The sequence below is a fragment of the Salvia hispanica genome, chromosome 1 (genome assembly GCF_029641045.1).
Source record: "Salvia hispanica isolate PSC_SH4W2 chromosome 1, Shi_PSC_v1, whole genome shotgun sequence".
Lineage (NCBI taxonomy): Eukaryota > Viridiplantae > Streptophyta > Magnoliopsida > Lamiales > Lamiaceae > Salvia > Salvia hispanica.
Window position 1 is genome coordinate 22,117,531 of NC_142692.1, and position 16,650 is coordinate 22,134,180.

General features: G+C 41.5%; 1 protein-coding gene and 1 pseudogene across 1 annotated transcript; both read right to left on the reverse strand.

Annotated features, from left to right (window-relative positions):
• Positions 1-271: 271 nt before the first annotated feature.
• On the reverse strand, positions 272-1,780 carry LOC125221524 (HXXXD-type acyl-transferase family protein). The gene has a single exon (XM_048123641.2). The coding sequence runs from the start codon at positions 1,702-1,704 to the stop codon at positions 358-360; it is 1,347 nt and encodes a 448-aa protein (XP_047979598.2). The 5' UTR covers positions 1,705-1,780; the 3' UTR covers positions 272-357.
• A 7,506-nt stretch (positions 1,781-9,286) lies between these two features.
• On the reverse strand, positions 9,287-16,431 carry LOC148933445 (uncharacterized; annotated as a pseudogene).
• Positions 16,432-16,650: the final 219 nt, after the last annotated feature.

The following is a 16,650-nucleotide window of genomic DNA, read 5'->3' on the forward strand; positions in this document are numbered from 1 at the left end:
ACGAACCAGAAACCTAACCCGAGGCAGCCACTGTTCACTCACCTTAAGTGGTTTCCAGTCCCGTTCGAAATCAAGGATATAGATGTACAAAACATATGTTGTTCAAGTAAGATCATAAGTTCCCGAATGAACCAAAATACCTTAATTATGCATTAATTACTACCCATCAAAATATTTAATTTAATTTGATTACTTTACAGATATATGTTTGTTAGTAAGCTTTATTTGAGTTATTTAATATGGCAGGAAAGAAGTAAATAAACGATAAAGATGAAAGTAAGATGGATGTGATATTAAAAATAATCCACAACAGGAGCATATCGTAGTGGTGCGTGAAAATGGCTCCATCCAACCAACTCAAGACACATACTGCATAATCTCCAAATCATTCTCTACAGCCGCCATTGTTTCCGGCGATAGCACCACCTCTAGATCAACGCTCCCGTCCCCCTCCGCCCCCGGGAAGGCCGAGATCTTCCCGTCGAACTTGTTCGCCCTCCCGCTCCTCACCGCCAGCGGCCTCCCCCACCCGAAATCATTGTCGTACATGGGGAACCTCGGCGAGCTTCCCATCGTGATCATCGCCCCGTCGAAATTCCCCAGCGGAAACAGCCTAGGGTTCCTCTCCCAATCCTTCACCCCGCGCCGCACCGTAGCGTTATCGTGCGCCACCACATTCCGATGCAGCAGATCCGCGCTCCACCTCAGATCGTTCGAAAGCAGCTCCCCCGCCGTCGCCACCGTCGGAATGCTCTGGATCGCGTTCCCGAAGTAGAGCGGCTCCAGCCGCGGCTCCAGCCGGTGCCGGCAATTCACCGCCATCCGGAACGTCGTCGTTTTCCCCGCTTCTAAGTTCCTGCCACGTGTCACGGATCGCCACAGCTGCGCGCTCAGCGATTGGAAGGACGAGATCAGATCTGTGTGGTCCTTCTTTTCTAATTGAATTCCATTTCTCTCTCCGTTACTTTTACCGTTGACGCCGTTAGCCCTGGCCTTCAGTTTCGCGATCGCCTCTCTGCTGAAATGGAAGATCCTCTCGCGGAGGGGCTCGTCGCCGGAGAACGTCGCCGACGGCCCTCCCTCCGGCAAATCCAGCACCGCCGGCGAATCGAAAACGGTGTCGCGGCGGAAATTCGGAGGCCGGGAGATCTTCTTGACCCCCTTGGCCACCTCCGCGAAAGTATTGAAGAAATTCCAAAACGAAGTCCCATCCACGACGGCGTGATTGACGGTGCAGCCGACGAAGACGGCGTCCGCGAGCTCGGTGACCTGCACCGCCATCAAGGGCTTGCTATGGCCGGCGTAGCTGAGGGTGCTGTCGTATTGGAAGAAGCGGCGGAAGGCCGGGGGGATGTCGTGATCGGGCGGCAGGAGGAGGGCCTCCGTGGAGAGGTGCGGCGCTTTGGCGTGGACGAAATCGACGCCGGCGTCGTTGCAGACGATGTGGACGTGGCCGGAGTGGTCGGTTTGGAGGCGGCCGGCGAGGGCGGGGAAGTGAGAGAGGGTTTTGGAGAGGGAGAGCTTGAGGAGAGAGAGGAGGTCGGCGGAGGAGAGAGGCGGAGGAGGGAGGAGGACACCCTTTTGGATGTATTGGCAAGAGAGCATTGGGAGGTCGGAAACGGAGAGCTTGAGGGATTTGACGGTGGATTTGAGGTCGGGGTATATCTTGCATTTTGAAACTACGACTAGTGAGGAAGTAGGCATGGTGTTTTTGTATTACTATGAGAGAGTGTATGTGTTTTTGTGAGTAGAAGAGGTGAGGAGCTTATGTATATATAACAACATAAGGTTCATGCACTTTGGTAGTTATATGAATTCCGTTAGTCATTGGTTGTTATGTAGAATATGTGTGTTGGACAATTAATTTCTATCTGAATATGGATGCGACATTCATCTAATGGATTAATTTTATGTTAATCCAGTGAGTAATTTATTTTGTATTCATTATGTATGCTATAAAAAACCATCATAAGGCTAAACTTGTCCAATTGATAATTGTATTCATCATATCATTGCAACGAACTCATTATATGCAAAATTCTTGGAATATGACGAATGCATTTTCAGGAGGGATCAATTGTTAACTTATCATTTAATGGCTAACTAACAAATTAGGATTTTGAATGAAAATGTCAATGTAGTGTTTCGAAAATATCAACACAATGGTTTGAGAATGTCAGCACAATGGTTCGAGAATGTTAACACATTGCTTATATAGACATTCTACATGTATTATATTGACATATTTTATATACTATGTTGACATTTGTTGTAAATTGACCTTAATACCCTCATTGACTTTTTTGTTAATCATATTGACATTTCGAGGTTGATGATCTAGACCCTTAATTTGAATATCCAATGACTATTATTTAGTTGTACTTAGCAATATAACACTCCTCTGCATTTTCATCATTAAAAACTGAAAACAAGTTTAAATATTACTCAGTAAAAGAAAAATTAATCTCATGTTTTCAATTTGATTCGTCCACCAAAATTAGTTCTATATAAAATGTTTTTTTTTTTCCAATTTTTCACTTTACTATACCCACTTTTTTCCGTTCTCTCTCTTATTTTACTTTATCTTGTTATCTCTCATGCTTTACCAATTTCATGATGCACATTGACATGAAAAATTAATTAAAAGAGCATCCCCATCCGTGCTCTTAGCTAAGAGCACGGAGGTGGGCCCGGACCCACTTTTATTCCTTATCCTTAGCTAAGAGCACAACACCCACATCCGTGCTCTTAGCTAAGGACAAGCTCAAGGGTCCCACCATTCTATTATTCAATTTAAATACTCCAATTATTAAAAACATTTCTACATTATAAAATAAAAATTACATAATTAAAATCCTAAAAAATACAAATTACATAATTAAAATACTAAAAATAAAAATACATAATTAAAATAAAAAATACATAATTAAAATCCTACAAATTAAAAATTACAAACGTGGAAGACTATTCCTCTAACCCCAATTGCCTCTTGAGACCCCGGATCAATTGCTCATGTGTTGCAAGTTGTTCCGCAGTCATGTGAGACGTATCGGTCATATGAAGTTGACTCAAGATGGCCCACAACGAGTTGTTCGGGGGTGGAGGAGGCACAAAGGGAGCGGGGGCGGCGGCGGCGGCGGATGGAGTCGGGGCGCCGCGGCGGGTGGTCGTCGCCTTCTTCCTTCCGACCGGCCGGCGGGAACCGCTCGGGCCAGCGTCGGGGCTACCCAAGTTAGTTCCGGCAAGCTGGGTAGCCACATCATCGGAGGAGGATAGAGCTACCGACCTCGACCGTTTGCTGAAGGAGCTGGAGGAGGATGCTACTATGCCGCCCCTATACTTCGGATGTAGGCGCCCCTCCTGCCAACAATCGAGGTACTTGAACGGTTTGAACTCCTCCCATTGGTAGGTCGCCAAGGCGGCACTGATGATGTCGAGCTCGTTCGTGCCGCTCCCCGCCGACCGCTCTTCCTGGAGGTAAATCCCCTGGAACTTCCCGATTGCCTCGTTGCATCTGAACATGCAATTGCGAACCATACTATCATTGCGATATATGGTTCCCTCCGGCCGGGTTTCATTGTAGAGGCGAGTGATGCGCCACCAATAAGTTTCTCCGGTTTGGTTTGTGCCGACGTCCGGATCTTCGGAGACTGCCAAGTAGGCTTTGAACACCGCCATCATCTCACCCGGAGTGTACGGGGTGCGGGTGCCACGAACAGGAGGAGTAGGACCAGAAGTAGGAGTAGGAGTAGAGCTGTTGCTCCCTCCCGATCCGGGTTCGGGTGCCCACCCGAACCCGGGGGCGTTTAGGTCGTGCACCGGGTAAGGACGGTAGCCACCCGGAGCTTGCGAACCTTGGGTTTGAGGAGGGGCCGTAAATTGGGTTTCCGGACTATATCCGGCCTCGGAGTCGAACCAATTGTGGTTCCAACCGCGATTGCCGGAGGGGTGATCGCCGGAGCTGGACATTGTGTAGTGTGGTGGGAATTTAGATGATAGAGTATGAGGAAAAAAGATGAGAGAATGTAGATGATGATAGTATAGATAATAGATGAGAATGTGATTTTTTTTTGTGTTGGAGTGGGGGTATTTATAGATGAAAATGTGAATTTTGGGGGAAAAAAATTGAAAAATAAATTAAAAGTGGGTAGAAAACGGATATATTTTTTTGGGAAGTGGGAAAATATTTTTTTTTATTTAAAAACATTTTTTAAAATAAATTTCAAATTTTAAAAAAAATAAAAAATAAAAAACCGAAATTGCCAACGGCTATGCCGTTGGCTAGACGTCACCACGGTTCATGAACCGCCGGTTCCGGTTCAAAAAAATATGGAACCTGAACCGGCCCGCCTAGGGTCAGGCGGTTTCGGTTCCAGTTCCGGTTCAGTCACGGTTCCAAGCCGGTTCAAAACCGGCGGTTCCCAGACGGTTTCGGGCCGGTTCCGGTTCGGACCGCCGGTTCAATGCTGAATTTTTTTATTTTTTATTTTTAAATTTTATTCCGGTATAGTACTAATTGTCGAGTTGTAGGTGTAGTCGTAGTCTTGTACTATCGAATAAATAAATAAAACGAGAATGACAATTGACAAATGGAGTAGAAGTTGACATTGGAGTTGGAACAATTGGAATTTTATTGAAAGAATCATACAATCATACAAATTTGAACGATATGTGAATGTCGATATTACAAATACAAATGTTGAAAATTGAAATTACAAAAGAATCAAAAGACTTAAATAAAAAAAGTTGAAGTAAAAAACAATAAATTATAAATGTAAATAGATAGTATATATATATACTCTTAGTCGGCATGCCTACGCCTGCATGCCTATACCCTAAACCCTGAAAAGCTACCGGAACCGCCGGTTACGAACCGGCGGTTACGGTTCTTGATTTTTCGTGAACCTGAACCGGCCCGCCTAAACCGCCGACTCCTATCCGGTTCCGAACCGCCACCGCGGTTCCGGTTCACGGTTCCGAACCGCCGGTGACGGTTCCGGGCCGGTTCGGACGGGCTGGTTCGGTTTGGTAACGTCTACCGTTGGCCAATCAGAAGCTGCCACGTAATTGTGCTCAGCGGCACGGACGTGCTCTTAGCTAAGAGCAGCGCCGTGCCGCTGGCACGGACGGACAAGCTCCATCGACGGACGGACGGCTTGGTGCTCAGCGGCACGGACGGACGAGCAGCGGGTTGAGCACCGCTGCGGATGCTCTAACACTGCAATTAAGAGGATTGTACTGTAAGTCGTCATAGATAGATTCAAAATGTAGTATATTTTTTGTGCAAATTTATTCATTCAAACATATGTAACTACAAATCCGTTAAAACTCTCATAAAAATTTCCTTTAATTTGATATTTGGTATGCAAGGAAATAATTTAAATTAAGGGAATTATATAAAATTAAAATTTTTATAAATATTTAAGTAATTTCAAGGCAAAACATATCTAAAGGTCCTTGCACTAATAGATTTTATTTCATTAGGTCCTGTCAACAAATTTTAGATCCTTGTACTTTTATGCATTTTGATTCATTATGTCATTTAATAAGTTTTTATTTCATTAGATTCTAATACTAATGCATTCTGATTTAAGAGTCTTTTTGCTCCAATTTTTATTTAAAGGACTTCATAATTTAATTAACTTTTTTCATGTTAATTATATTTATTTATTTTTATTTTATTTATTTTGAAATTAATTTAGTTATAATATGGACTTAAGAATCATAGGAAAATGATATAAAAAAATTATAAGTTGATAACGAGCAATATTAACAATTTTTTTTTTATTTTTTCACTGATTCTTAAGTCGCTATATTGCAGCTAAATTAATTCAAAAAATTATGAGAAAATAGAAAAATAATTAAATTTAATTAATACAAGAAAATTTAATTAAATTCTGAATTCTTCTAAACAAAGTAAATATTTAACCAAATTGAAAATATAAGTACAAAAGCCTATTAAATAAAAATTCATTAGCATACAGACCTAATGAAACAATTTTTTTTTTATAATGACTAAATGAAATAAATGTATTGGTACAAGGATCTAATGAACCAAAAAAATTTAGGACCTAATGAAACAACATGCATTAGTACAAAGACTTATACATGTGTTTTACCTATTTTCAATTGCCATTGAAAGTCACATATATCTATAAATATTCAAAAATTCTACAACATTATATTCAAATGTTCATATTATATTACAAAAAATCTACGACATTATATTCAAATGTTAACATGCTCCATTTTTGTCATTTTATTCGTTAGCCAAGTTCGCGTTCTTAGTTTCAGACTCAACATCTTCGTTTCTTCAAGCATTATAGCTTAAGAGACAAAGAAGTTCTTGTTTTCTTTGTTCTTCAAGTTCAGTGAAGCCTTTAGATTTGATCCTTGCACAATGTAGTTAACTGTAATTATTTGTGTTAGTATAAACTTTGCTTGCAAGTTTGAAATAAGGTAAAAAAAAACCATCCCTCTTTTCTGCATTTTATATCATTTCATACAGTGATCACACCACGCATCTCACTGTCCTTTTGTACTTGTTAAGTACTCTCGCCGTAGATAGCACGAGATTTTATGCATGCTAATTTTAAAGTGTTTAAAATGGGAAAGAGCAAGTTATTGGGTGTTTAAAAGTAGAAGAGATTAATAAAGTAAGAGAGATAAAAAAAGTTGTTGATGTTTAAAAGTAGGAGACATGCAAAAGTAAGAGAGAGAAAAAGTTGTTGAGTGTTTAAAAGTAGGAGAGATGAGTAAGTAAGAAAGAGAAAAGAAAATTGAGTATTTTAAATATTTTTTAAATAAGAAAGGGGTTATCTTGGTTGGAATAGACGGAAAAGGAAAGTAGGTCATCTTCGGTGGGACGGGGAGGGGGTATGCCATTAGAGTTAAGCACCTACGAACGCATGTGTGTTAGGTAGTTTTATTTTCTCTTTGATTCCTTTTATGCCTGCAGATAGGACAACACTTCAATTCCCGAGGTGATATCCTGTATACTTGACTCGAATTATTTTTAACACGAGAAATACCCGCAAGTATACGGGGCTAGTGTAGCATAAAACAAGTAAGAGTATCGTGAACCAACTTTAACTACTATCTAGACAATCCGGAAAGTTTGGTTTGATTTTGGAAAACAATTAAACATAAACAAGCTAAAAGCGCGTAACAAAATATATGTTTCAAATAAGAGAACAAGGTAGAGCCTTGGATCCAACTACAACGAACACAATGCGAACAATTCAACAACTTCGATTACCCAATTGAAGTCTCTAGGATTACTAGGAAAGCCGCTAGTCTAGGTTAAGCCCCCTCTCGAGTGCACTCAACCCGTTGATTAACCATTAATATTGAAGTCTCCTTCTAATACTTCACAATTAACTCCTTAAAACAATAGGCTCAAGCCCTCACTCTAGAATTCCTTCTCTCGAATGCAAATCATCTAGGCGTTGTTCATTCTTTTATCAATCCTAAATAGGTATCTCTCGATTACTCAAAATTAGGTCAATAAACTCAATTGGTAGCTAAGCAATTGAAACTCAATTGGTAGCTAAGCAATTGAATTGAAAAAGCTCAAGAATGAAACAAAGAAATTACAAGAGCATAGGTAATCAAAAGTCCTTGAATTAATCAAAAGGGTTCATTGTAGTCTTCACCAAAACTCTACAAAAGATTTAGCTACTCATATTCAACGCCAATTCACAAGAGAAATCCATAGAAGTGAACTGAACATAGGAAAACTAATGAAGATACTCCCAAAGGTGGATTGAATGGGCAAATCGTCTTCGTCTTCAATCTTGTTGATGAATCAGACTCTTCGTCGCTTCAATCTGCTCTCAAATCGTTAAAACTGCTTCTGGGGTGTGTGGAATGTGTGCTGAAGTCGAACCCTAGGTCCTATTTATACCCGGATCGAAAAATGCAACAAACATAGCATATAAGCATATAGCCCGGCCGGGCGATTTTAAGTGACAAAACTCCCGGACCGGGCATTTTTCTTGAGTCGCGACCTTGCACAAAATGCCCGACCCGGGCGTTTTTCCATCGCGAAATGCCCGGGTCCAGTGAGGATGCCCGGCCTGGGGAGGTAAACGCCCGGCCTAGTGTAGTAAAACGCCCAGCCTTGTGTGAAACGCCCAGCTAAAGGTCTTTGGGTGCTGTTTCATCCGTTTCCACCCGTTGTGACTACAAAAACTCGACAAACTTATCAAAACACTAAAATAGGGGATAGTAGATGAAAAATCAAGTAATGTGCTACAAAACACTGAAATATGCACTTAAACATCCAAAACACTTGCTAAACTATGAGTTTATCAATACTCCATCCGTCCCTAAAAGTTTATCCCATTTTTCCATTTCCGTCCGTTTTATAAAATTTGTCTCATTTCACTTTTTATAATTTTTGGTAGTGGACCCCATATTTCACTAACTCATTCCTACTCACATTTTATTATAAAACTAATATGTAAACGTAGGACCCATATTCCACTAACATTTTCTAACTCACTTTTCACTATATTTTTTAAAACTTGTGATCGGGCAAAGTGAGATAATATTTGGGGGACGGAGGAGGGAGTACATTGGATAGAGAATTTCCATAAAGTAGTCTCGTCTCTTCATTCCATACCTCATGTTTGCATGTTAGTACAATTCACTTTATTCATAACTACTCCTAGCACTGATCGGCTTGCGCAAGTTATCTTCTTACTTTGTTACTTCTTTTATGTTTCTTTTAACTTACATTTAATGTTTTATGTTTTAGTTAAGTCCAACTTGCTTAGTTTAGATACTTTCCCAAGTTATTTAAGTTACCTTATGGTCGTTTACATTAACTGCCCAAGTTGCCACTTTGTTAGGTTAATTTAGTTCATGCTAGTAGTTAGTCTTAAAACCCAAAAGCTAAAGCGTGGCTGCATGGCCAACGTCCTCTAGCGTTTGAAATCGCGAAGTCTAGTTACCATTCTTCGTGTGTTCGACATCCCAACTCACCGTATACTAATTCATAGTATCTTGGGAAAGTGGGAACAATATAAATCTTGTTGACAGCTAGCTAGGTAGCTCGCATACAACATGTTTGGTCTTTTAAGCTTTCAACACGACACGATAACAACATAATAACAATCTGATCCGGATATTAAACGAATTAAACTTGATTTCTAAACCCAATTTACACGATAAAAATATGATTTTCACAATTATCACCTGATTTAAACAAAATTAAAGAAATAAAGTAAAGCATAATTTTCTTAAAAGATAATGAAAATAATAAATATTATTTCTTAATGGGTTATCCATATCCTACCTGCATCCAACCAAAACTCAACCCGAAATTATCGAGTTCTTAACGGGTCAACGAAGTAAGCACACAAACCCAATAAGACTTTGAACCAAAGTCATTAATTTTGTGTGATTCATGTCGGATTGTCGTGTTGTGCCAAAAATTATTAGCCCGCCTTAGTGTCATTTGGTGCTTTGTATTCGATTTTTTATGGTGATATTTGATTATTACTAGGGTTTGATTTGTACATTTTTTAACATTTATAAAAATAATTTCAGAATTTTTAAATCTTGTTTTTTTTAGTAATTAGTAAAATAAAAAGGAGAAGGGCATTTTGGGTATGAAAGGCTATTTTTGTATATATTCATTTTATGGTTCGAAGTAACTTAAGATTTTTCCTCTATATTAGTATTATTAGATAAGTACCCTTTCGAATATATTTAATGTATCGGTTCAATGAATTACTTAAATCCCTTGATATAACATCAACAATTTTCATTTTATTGTCAAGACATACAACGAAATTAAGTTTGTTTCAAGGATTGTTATTGCTACAAATTTAAATTAATCCCAAAAAAAGTTGGGACGTACACGTACGATGATCTTAATGTTATCTTTTTCTTTGGCCACAAAATTGGCACGAGTGTTTTCCCAAATAATCCTTCACCGTCCAACGTGTTACATTCGCAGCGAATTCCAACTACTAGTGTATATACATACATATATTGTCTCTCTCAATATATAGATGAATGCATGATTACATAAGACATATGTAACACATGAAAAACAAGAAAATGCGAAATTCAATCGATCTTAATCTTCACTTTCGTTTCCACTCAACCCATATATGGTAGGAGCGCTATCGCGCACGGACTCATATATACTTCCTCCGTCCCAAGATAAGTGACCTACTTCTTTTGAGCACGTGATTTAAGGAATGGTATTTAAATAAGTTAAAGTGGAGAGAGTAAAGTATGAGAGAGGGAAAAGTAGAGGATAGAAGAGAGAATAAAGTAGGTGGAGAATAAAGTAAGAGAGATGACTTTTTGCTAAAAATAGAAATAGGTCACTTATAGTGGGACACCCCAAAAAGGAATACAAGTCACTTATCTTGGGACGGAGGGAGTATGAGTTAATGCATTTTATAAGATTTTAATATCTATATGCTAGTAGCTTTTAACTTTGGTTAGGAGAAATTAGGATTTTTGTACTTTTTGACTTTTAGTTCATTTGCTAACGTCAAATCTCGTCAGCTTTTACTAAAAAAGGTGGGGATTATGGACATAAAATTTCATCGTTAATCCCGTCGGTAATTTACGTTGCCGACGGATGATGTGCATCAATATAAGCAAAGCAACATTCATAACATTATTATCAATGGTGCAATTGTTAAATCTTGTTAGTTTTCACTAAAAAGGATGGGATTACTTGGATAAAATTTCATCATTAATCACGTCGGTAATTTAGGTCACTGACGGATGATGTGCATCAATGTAAGCGATATTGTTATTATAACCAATGAACTACCAATGGCGATGTCCGTCATAAAAGTGTTGTCCCTTACACCGTCGTTCGATGAGGTGTGTTCATGGATCACCGATGTGAATCACATTTGCATGGCTCCCCCCTTGATTTTACACTTTTAATTGTTTTATAAAATCAATGAGTAAGTTTGCTTTTGTAGGAAGTAATTCAAGATAGAGTGGACTAAGGAAAAAAGTTAGAATGTAAACCGTAATTGAAGCCCGTACTCTCGAGTATGTATGTTAATACTGTGTACACAGAAAGGAATAACAAGTCTCCTAGGTCCAGTGAATCCACTAGATCACAAGGTCTAGGAACTCACGGATCGTTGGAAGATCTCGGTCGTCGGACACACAGAATATCGCTTCAAAAACCCTCAACCACTTATACTAAAATTAGCACAGGGAAGTAGGGATCGATCCCACAGAGATGAATGCGTAATTAAGCATGCTCAAGGATTCGGGACTATTTTTAGGTTGGCTGCTGCCACGCATTTTTGGGTTGAAGAAATTAAACTAACTTGAGTGAAATCTGCTACGCTAACAGCTAGATCTAGGCAGAACAGAGATCATGCATGTAAACTGGAAAACGAGACAATCACTAGATCTTAGAAACTATTGCTAAATTACCTAGACCTGGGAAATAAACTGACGGTGGGGACCATTTGCTGAAAAGGTAAAATACGGATGAAAAGCTGGAAAACAACTACCTAAAGTGCTAACTAACAACGACATCATCTTCTCCAATCGATTTTCATAAAAATTCAGTAAAAACAGAGATGGAACGTGAATCGGAAACGAAGCAGACTGGATTTAAAGCAATTTAACGAAGAACAATTAAAAACTAAGCAGATCTACGGCTACTAGACGGAGTAAATTGAAAAGAGAGCAAAAGAGTTCGAAATCCATGCACAACTTAATTCCCCTGTTCAGATCCAACCTCGGATGCTAAATCCACTCCGGATCCAAGCATCCGACACAAACTCCGACCAAAGTATATCCATAGCTTCAGATTCAACAAACAACCACCGATCAACAACAACAATTCAGATCCGCAACGTCTTCCCCAGATCAAGCACAGAATTATCCAAAACAGAGATTAACATTCAACTGCCGAAATAAAACTTCAAACAAAAACCCATAATCATAAATCAACACAAGATAACACCAACATGACAAAAACTAAATGCATAGATAACCGATAAGTAGCAACAACCAAATCGACTTCCAAAACAATGAAGTTCGACGGGATAAAAGTACGAAAAGCTGAATGAAAAGCAGATTGTTTCTTCGCCCTCCGAGAGGACGGTGTTACACTGACTTTCGCCGAAGATGAACCCCTTAGAAACCCTAAACTATCCCAGAATTCCCATTTTCCAAGTGTGTGTGTGAGTGTGTGAGTGTGTGAGCTAAGAGCAAAAAATCCTATGTATGGCGTGTGCTGCATGCTCCCTTATTTATAGGCGTTGAAGTGGGTCCAGCGAGGTATGAATAGTCTTTGTTGCCCTCAGCTATTGACTTCCTTCTTCTAGCCATTCTTTTCCCTTCAGTTCTGCTCACTTTCCTTCATTTTCCTTTGCTAGTCCATTGTCTCCAGCTCTTCCTGGATCTAGCGTCTCCTTCACACACCTGGCTTTAAAATTGCGTTAGACCTAGCAAAATAAAGTGCTTTCTCACCACATAACCGATGCATGAAATTAGCCTTATCAAACTACTCACACTTAAACCATATTTGTCCTCAAGTATAAAGACAAGAAAAAGAATAAGGTGAATTTCAAAGCACGGTTATCCCCTGACCGACTCCTTAGACTCTAAACAGACTCCTAGACCTAGACAAAACTAATGCACAGATAAAAACCACTTAAAAATAAAAACACATAGACACATATGTATGAACTAGCTTAAACTTTTAGGCAACCGTCCCCACAAGATCAAGGTCAATTCAACAGGCTGCACTTCTCCAAATTGGCCCCTTCCCTTCTTCTACCTAATCAATATGTCAGTTCGTCAAGATAGCCTTTCACTTCCCCAATTGTTGGATTCACTCGATCACTCATTCCTCACCAGGGATGTTAGGATCGATTCTCTCAGAAGTTATTGCCATACCACTGAAGCGTCGGGTTATGAGAGTTTTCTCCTTTTATACTTCTTTCTCCCCTTTTTTTTACTGGGTCAGGTTACTATTGTTTCCTGCCCTTAGACATATTCCCTCTGGACTTCATCCAGCTTATACCTCCTTTTTATTTTTTTCTTTTTCAGCATTTTTTTTTCTCTGGACTTTGTCCAGCTTATTCCTCCATTTCTCTCTTCTCTCCTCTGGACTTCGTCCAACTTATAACTCCTTTACCTGGACTTCGTCCAGCTTATACCTTCATAACCCAATTCCCCTTTTTTTCTCCGTCATGACTGTTCTCCCTAAGCATTCAGTGGCGGCCCCTTTACATGTGTTAGCTTAAAGTTATTTAAGGCTTATAACTCACTCTTATAGTGGGGCTTCACAACTAAGTAAGCTAAGGCATCCTCTATCGTTCTCACTTCGTCCAGATTGACTTGGCTTATTAAAGGAAAAGGCGTCTAAGTTGAAATACATCCTATCTTCAATTACTTTCACTAAGAAGATCATGCCATATTATATTCACCAGCTCATGCGACGCAAACAAAACCTAGACTTAACGACTCATAACATGCTGACAACTACACGCATTGACTTTCCTCCCCCTCCCACTTCACTCAAGCTTGTCCCCAAGCCATCGTCGTGAAGGGGGGGGGGGGGGGGGGGGAAGGTTAGTCAGTTCAACACACAATAAACAATTTATACAAATAAAAACTTCTCACACTTAGACCGAGCATCGGGCTAAGTGGGAGAAGACACAAATAAAACAAAACAGATAAACTTCTCACACTTAGACCGAACAACGGGCTAAGTGGGAGAAGACACAATAAAAACAGAAAATATAAACTTCTCACACTTAGACCAAGCATTGGGCTAAGTGGGAGAAGACAAATACATATAGTAAATAACAAACAAAACATAGACAAAAACAAAGACAAACAAAATAACTGAAAGCATAAATTAAAAGTTACTTGGTCATGGGGGCGATTCACTTCTGGGTCTGGCTCCCTCGAGAGCCAGATTGGGGTGGGATTCCGGGTCGGGCCATCTTCACTTTCTTTTTCGCCGGCATCTCCGGCTCCTCTTCTTCCTTCTCTTGCTCTGGTTGAACAGACTCTGGTTTTTACAACATCATGGACTTCGATCTGGATGGGATTAATACTGGCTTGGACGCGGACGGGGTAACCATTTTCTTGAGCGGGTGCGGTGGTCGCTGGACGGAGGGACTGCTCTGGCCTGGTTGCTTGACCTCGCTGCTGGACCCAGGAGTTGCCTTCGATTTGGTCAAGGGGAGTGTCTTCTCCAACCATTTCAACATTTTCATTACAAGCTCCACAGTCTCCGTCATCCGCTCGTTCTGTTTGGCGGACTTCACCGCCAGATCCGTAATATTTCCCCGCAGGGTCTTCACCTCTTCCCGGCTACCACTCAGCTCTTTCCTTATCCCACCAAGTTCTTTCACTATTTCTTTCCTCATCACCTGCATTTCTTTCCTCAAATCCTGGACATCCTTTCTCAGCTCCTCGACCTCTTCACTCGGCATAGCCTCCTCAGCCTCCGCTTTCACCTTATCTCCTACCGTGTAGAAGAAGGTTTGTTTGACGTGAGCATGGAGTAACCCCTTGTTGAAAAAGTACTCAACGCTGAAAACTTCCGGGGGTTCGCACATCACGACCAAAGGAACGGTTTTGGCTATCTTCATTTCAATGTTCCGCTGGAGGTAGGCGCCTAGGAGATGGCAGGTATACATATGTCGAGCAGGATTGCTGGTCATTTGATGACATGCTTGAGCCAGCCAATAGCCTAGATGCACCTTAACGCCTTTTTCCATGCACCAAGTGAAATAAAGGTCGGTTGTCGTCAGAGCTGAATTTGCAGTTCCCATTAAGTTGTAGCTGATAAACGTCTGAGCAAAACGGAGGATTCTGTCCTCGATGTGAGAAGCCTTGGAGTAGCTTGACTTGAACGCCCCTGCCTTTGAGTGAGTGATTAGTTCCCATGCTGCTTGTACTTTGAAACCTGGCGTATTCTTCGGCACGCCGATCATCCTCTCGTTCCATATTCCTTCATCATCCTCAACCTAGGTAAACAACCCCATCTTCAAAGACCATTCCCGGATGCTCATCTCGTGTTCTTCATTGAAAAGCCTGAATGTTATGGAGTCCGCGTCGAGGTCAGAGGTGTTCTTTAATCGGAATATTGAGAAAAACTCCCGTGCTAGGTCCACCGGTACCTTCTCCTGACTGTGCTTTAGCAACCACTCGAAACCGATTGAATAGATACATGAGCGAAAGTCCTCATCGCATGCAATCATCCGAAGCTCCTTGGGACTGTACTGCTTGCCAGACTTAGCCATTTTTCCTGCACTGCATTTCTCTTTGTACGCCGTGGCTCGTTTCTGATTGTCGAAACGCCTCATCGACTCCAGCAGTTCCTTAGTCAGCCACACCTCCGGGTGTCCCTGGATAAACTCCTCTTCAGATTCTCCCAGCTCGGAATCGGACCCAGGAGTAGGCTTGTCTTGTTCCTTGGTAGAGGGAGCTTCGGTCACTGGGAAAGGGTCTCCTCAACCTACTTGACGGAGGGAGCTTTCCTCGACCGTGTTGACCCGGTCGCAGCTGCTTTTCCTTTTCTCGCCCTTTCCTTAACCAGACGACTGTCCTCTGCCACTTCCGCTTCCGTCCCTCGGGCAGGGAACTCCTCCTTCTCGGAATAGACCAAGTCATCTACTTCGTCAAGCAGACTCCGCCTGGACCTTCTCCTCTCTGCTCTTTCGTCCACCCGAGGTGCCTCTTCTTCCTGGTCGTCCACCAGGTCCACAATCAGATTTAGCCCTTCCTCAACGGGCTCCGGTACTCCAGTAGTGTATAGATCTGTCTCTTCCACAAGTTTTCCCGGGGTTTCCCCCACATCATCCACCATCAGGGTCGCCCCCTCAATATAAACAGGGGTTGCCCCCCTAACATCACTTGGGGTCACCCCCTCCTCCATGGGTTCAGGGGTCGCACCCCTGAAATCCTTTGGGGTTTCATCCCCAGCCTCCATAGGGGTTTCCCCCTCATTCATCAACTCTCGAACAGGGGTTTCCACCTCAACAACTTCTACCAAAACAGGGGTTTTCCCCTCCACAATCTCCTCTCGAATAGGGGTTTCCCCCTCAGCAACTTTTCTCCACAATAGGGGTCTCCCCCTCCACATTGTCTTCCATAACAGGGGTTCCCCCCTCAGCGATCTTTTCGTGAACAGGGGTTTCCCCCTCAACAACTTTCTCACCCTCAGAGTTAGGGTTTCCATTATTCGGTCTCCACCTCCGTTTCGCCGTCGTTCTGCACACCATCAGCCGACAGTTCATTCGTCGCCTCTTCTTTATCCGCCTCCAGTGAAGCGGTTTCCGCTTGTTGAGAACCAGAGTCCGGTACCCTGGTTGAATCTTGAGGCCTTTCTACTTGGGGAACTGCAGGTTGCGCCGCCGAATCCGCTGGGATCGTCGGTGATGGTATGGCCGCCGCGGACGCCATCAGACTGGTGGAGAACAGAGCGTAAACTTCTTTTTCCTTCTCGACGCTTCCTAATTTTTGCGTCAATTCTGTTGGGGTTTGTATGCTAAAAGATGCTTCGAGCGTACATACCTTTGTACAGTCAGCTTGTGCATGTATACGAAAAACGCCACGTCCACTTGTTTACCTAATTATGAGAATAAATAATATAATATAATGGTTTGTTATTGAAATATGATA

Excerpts from the sequence above, each read along its gene's own strand:
- LOC125221524 (XM_048123641.2), bottom strand. The coding sequence starts at position 1,704 with ATGCCTACTTCCTCACTAGTCGTAGTTTCAAAATGCAAGATATACCCC.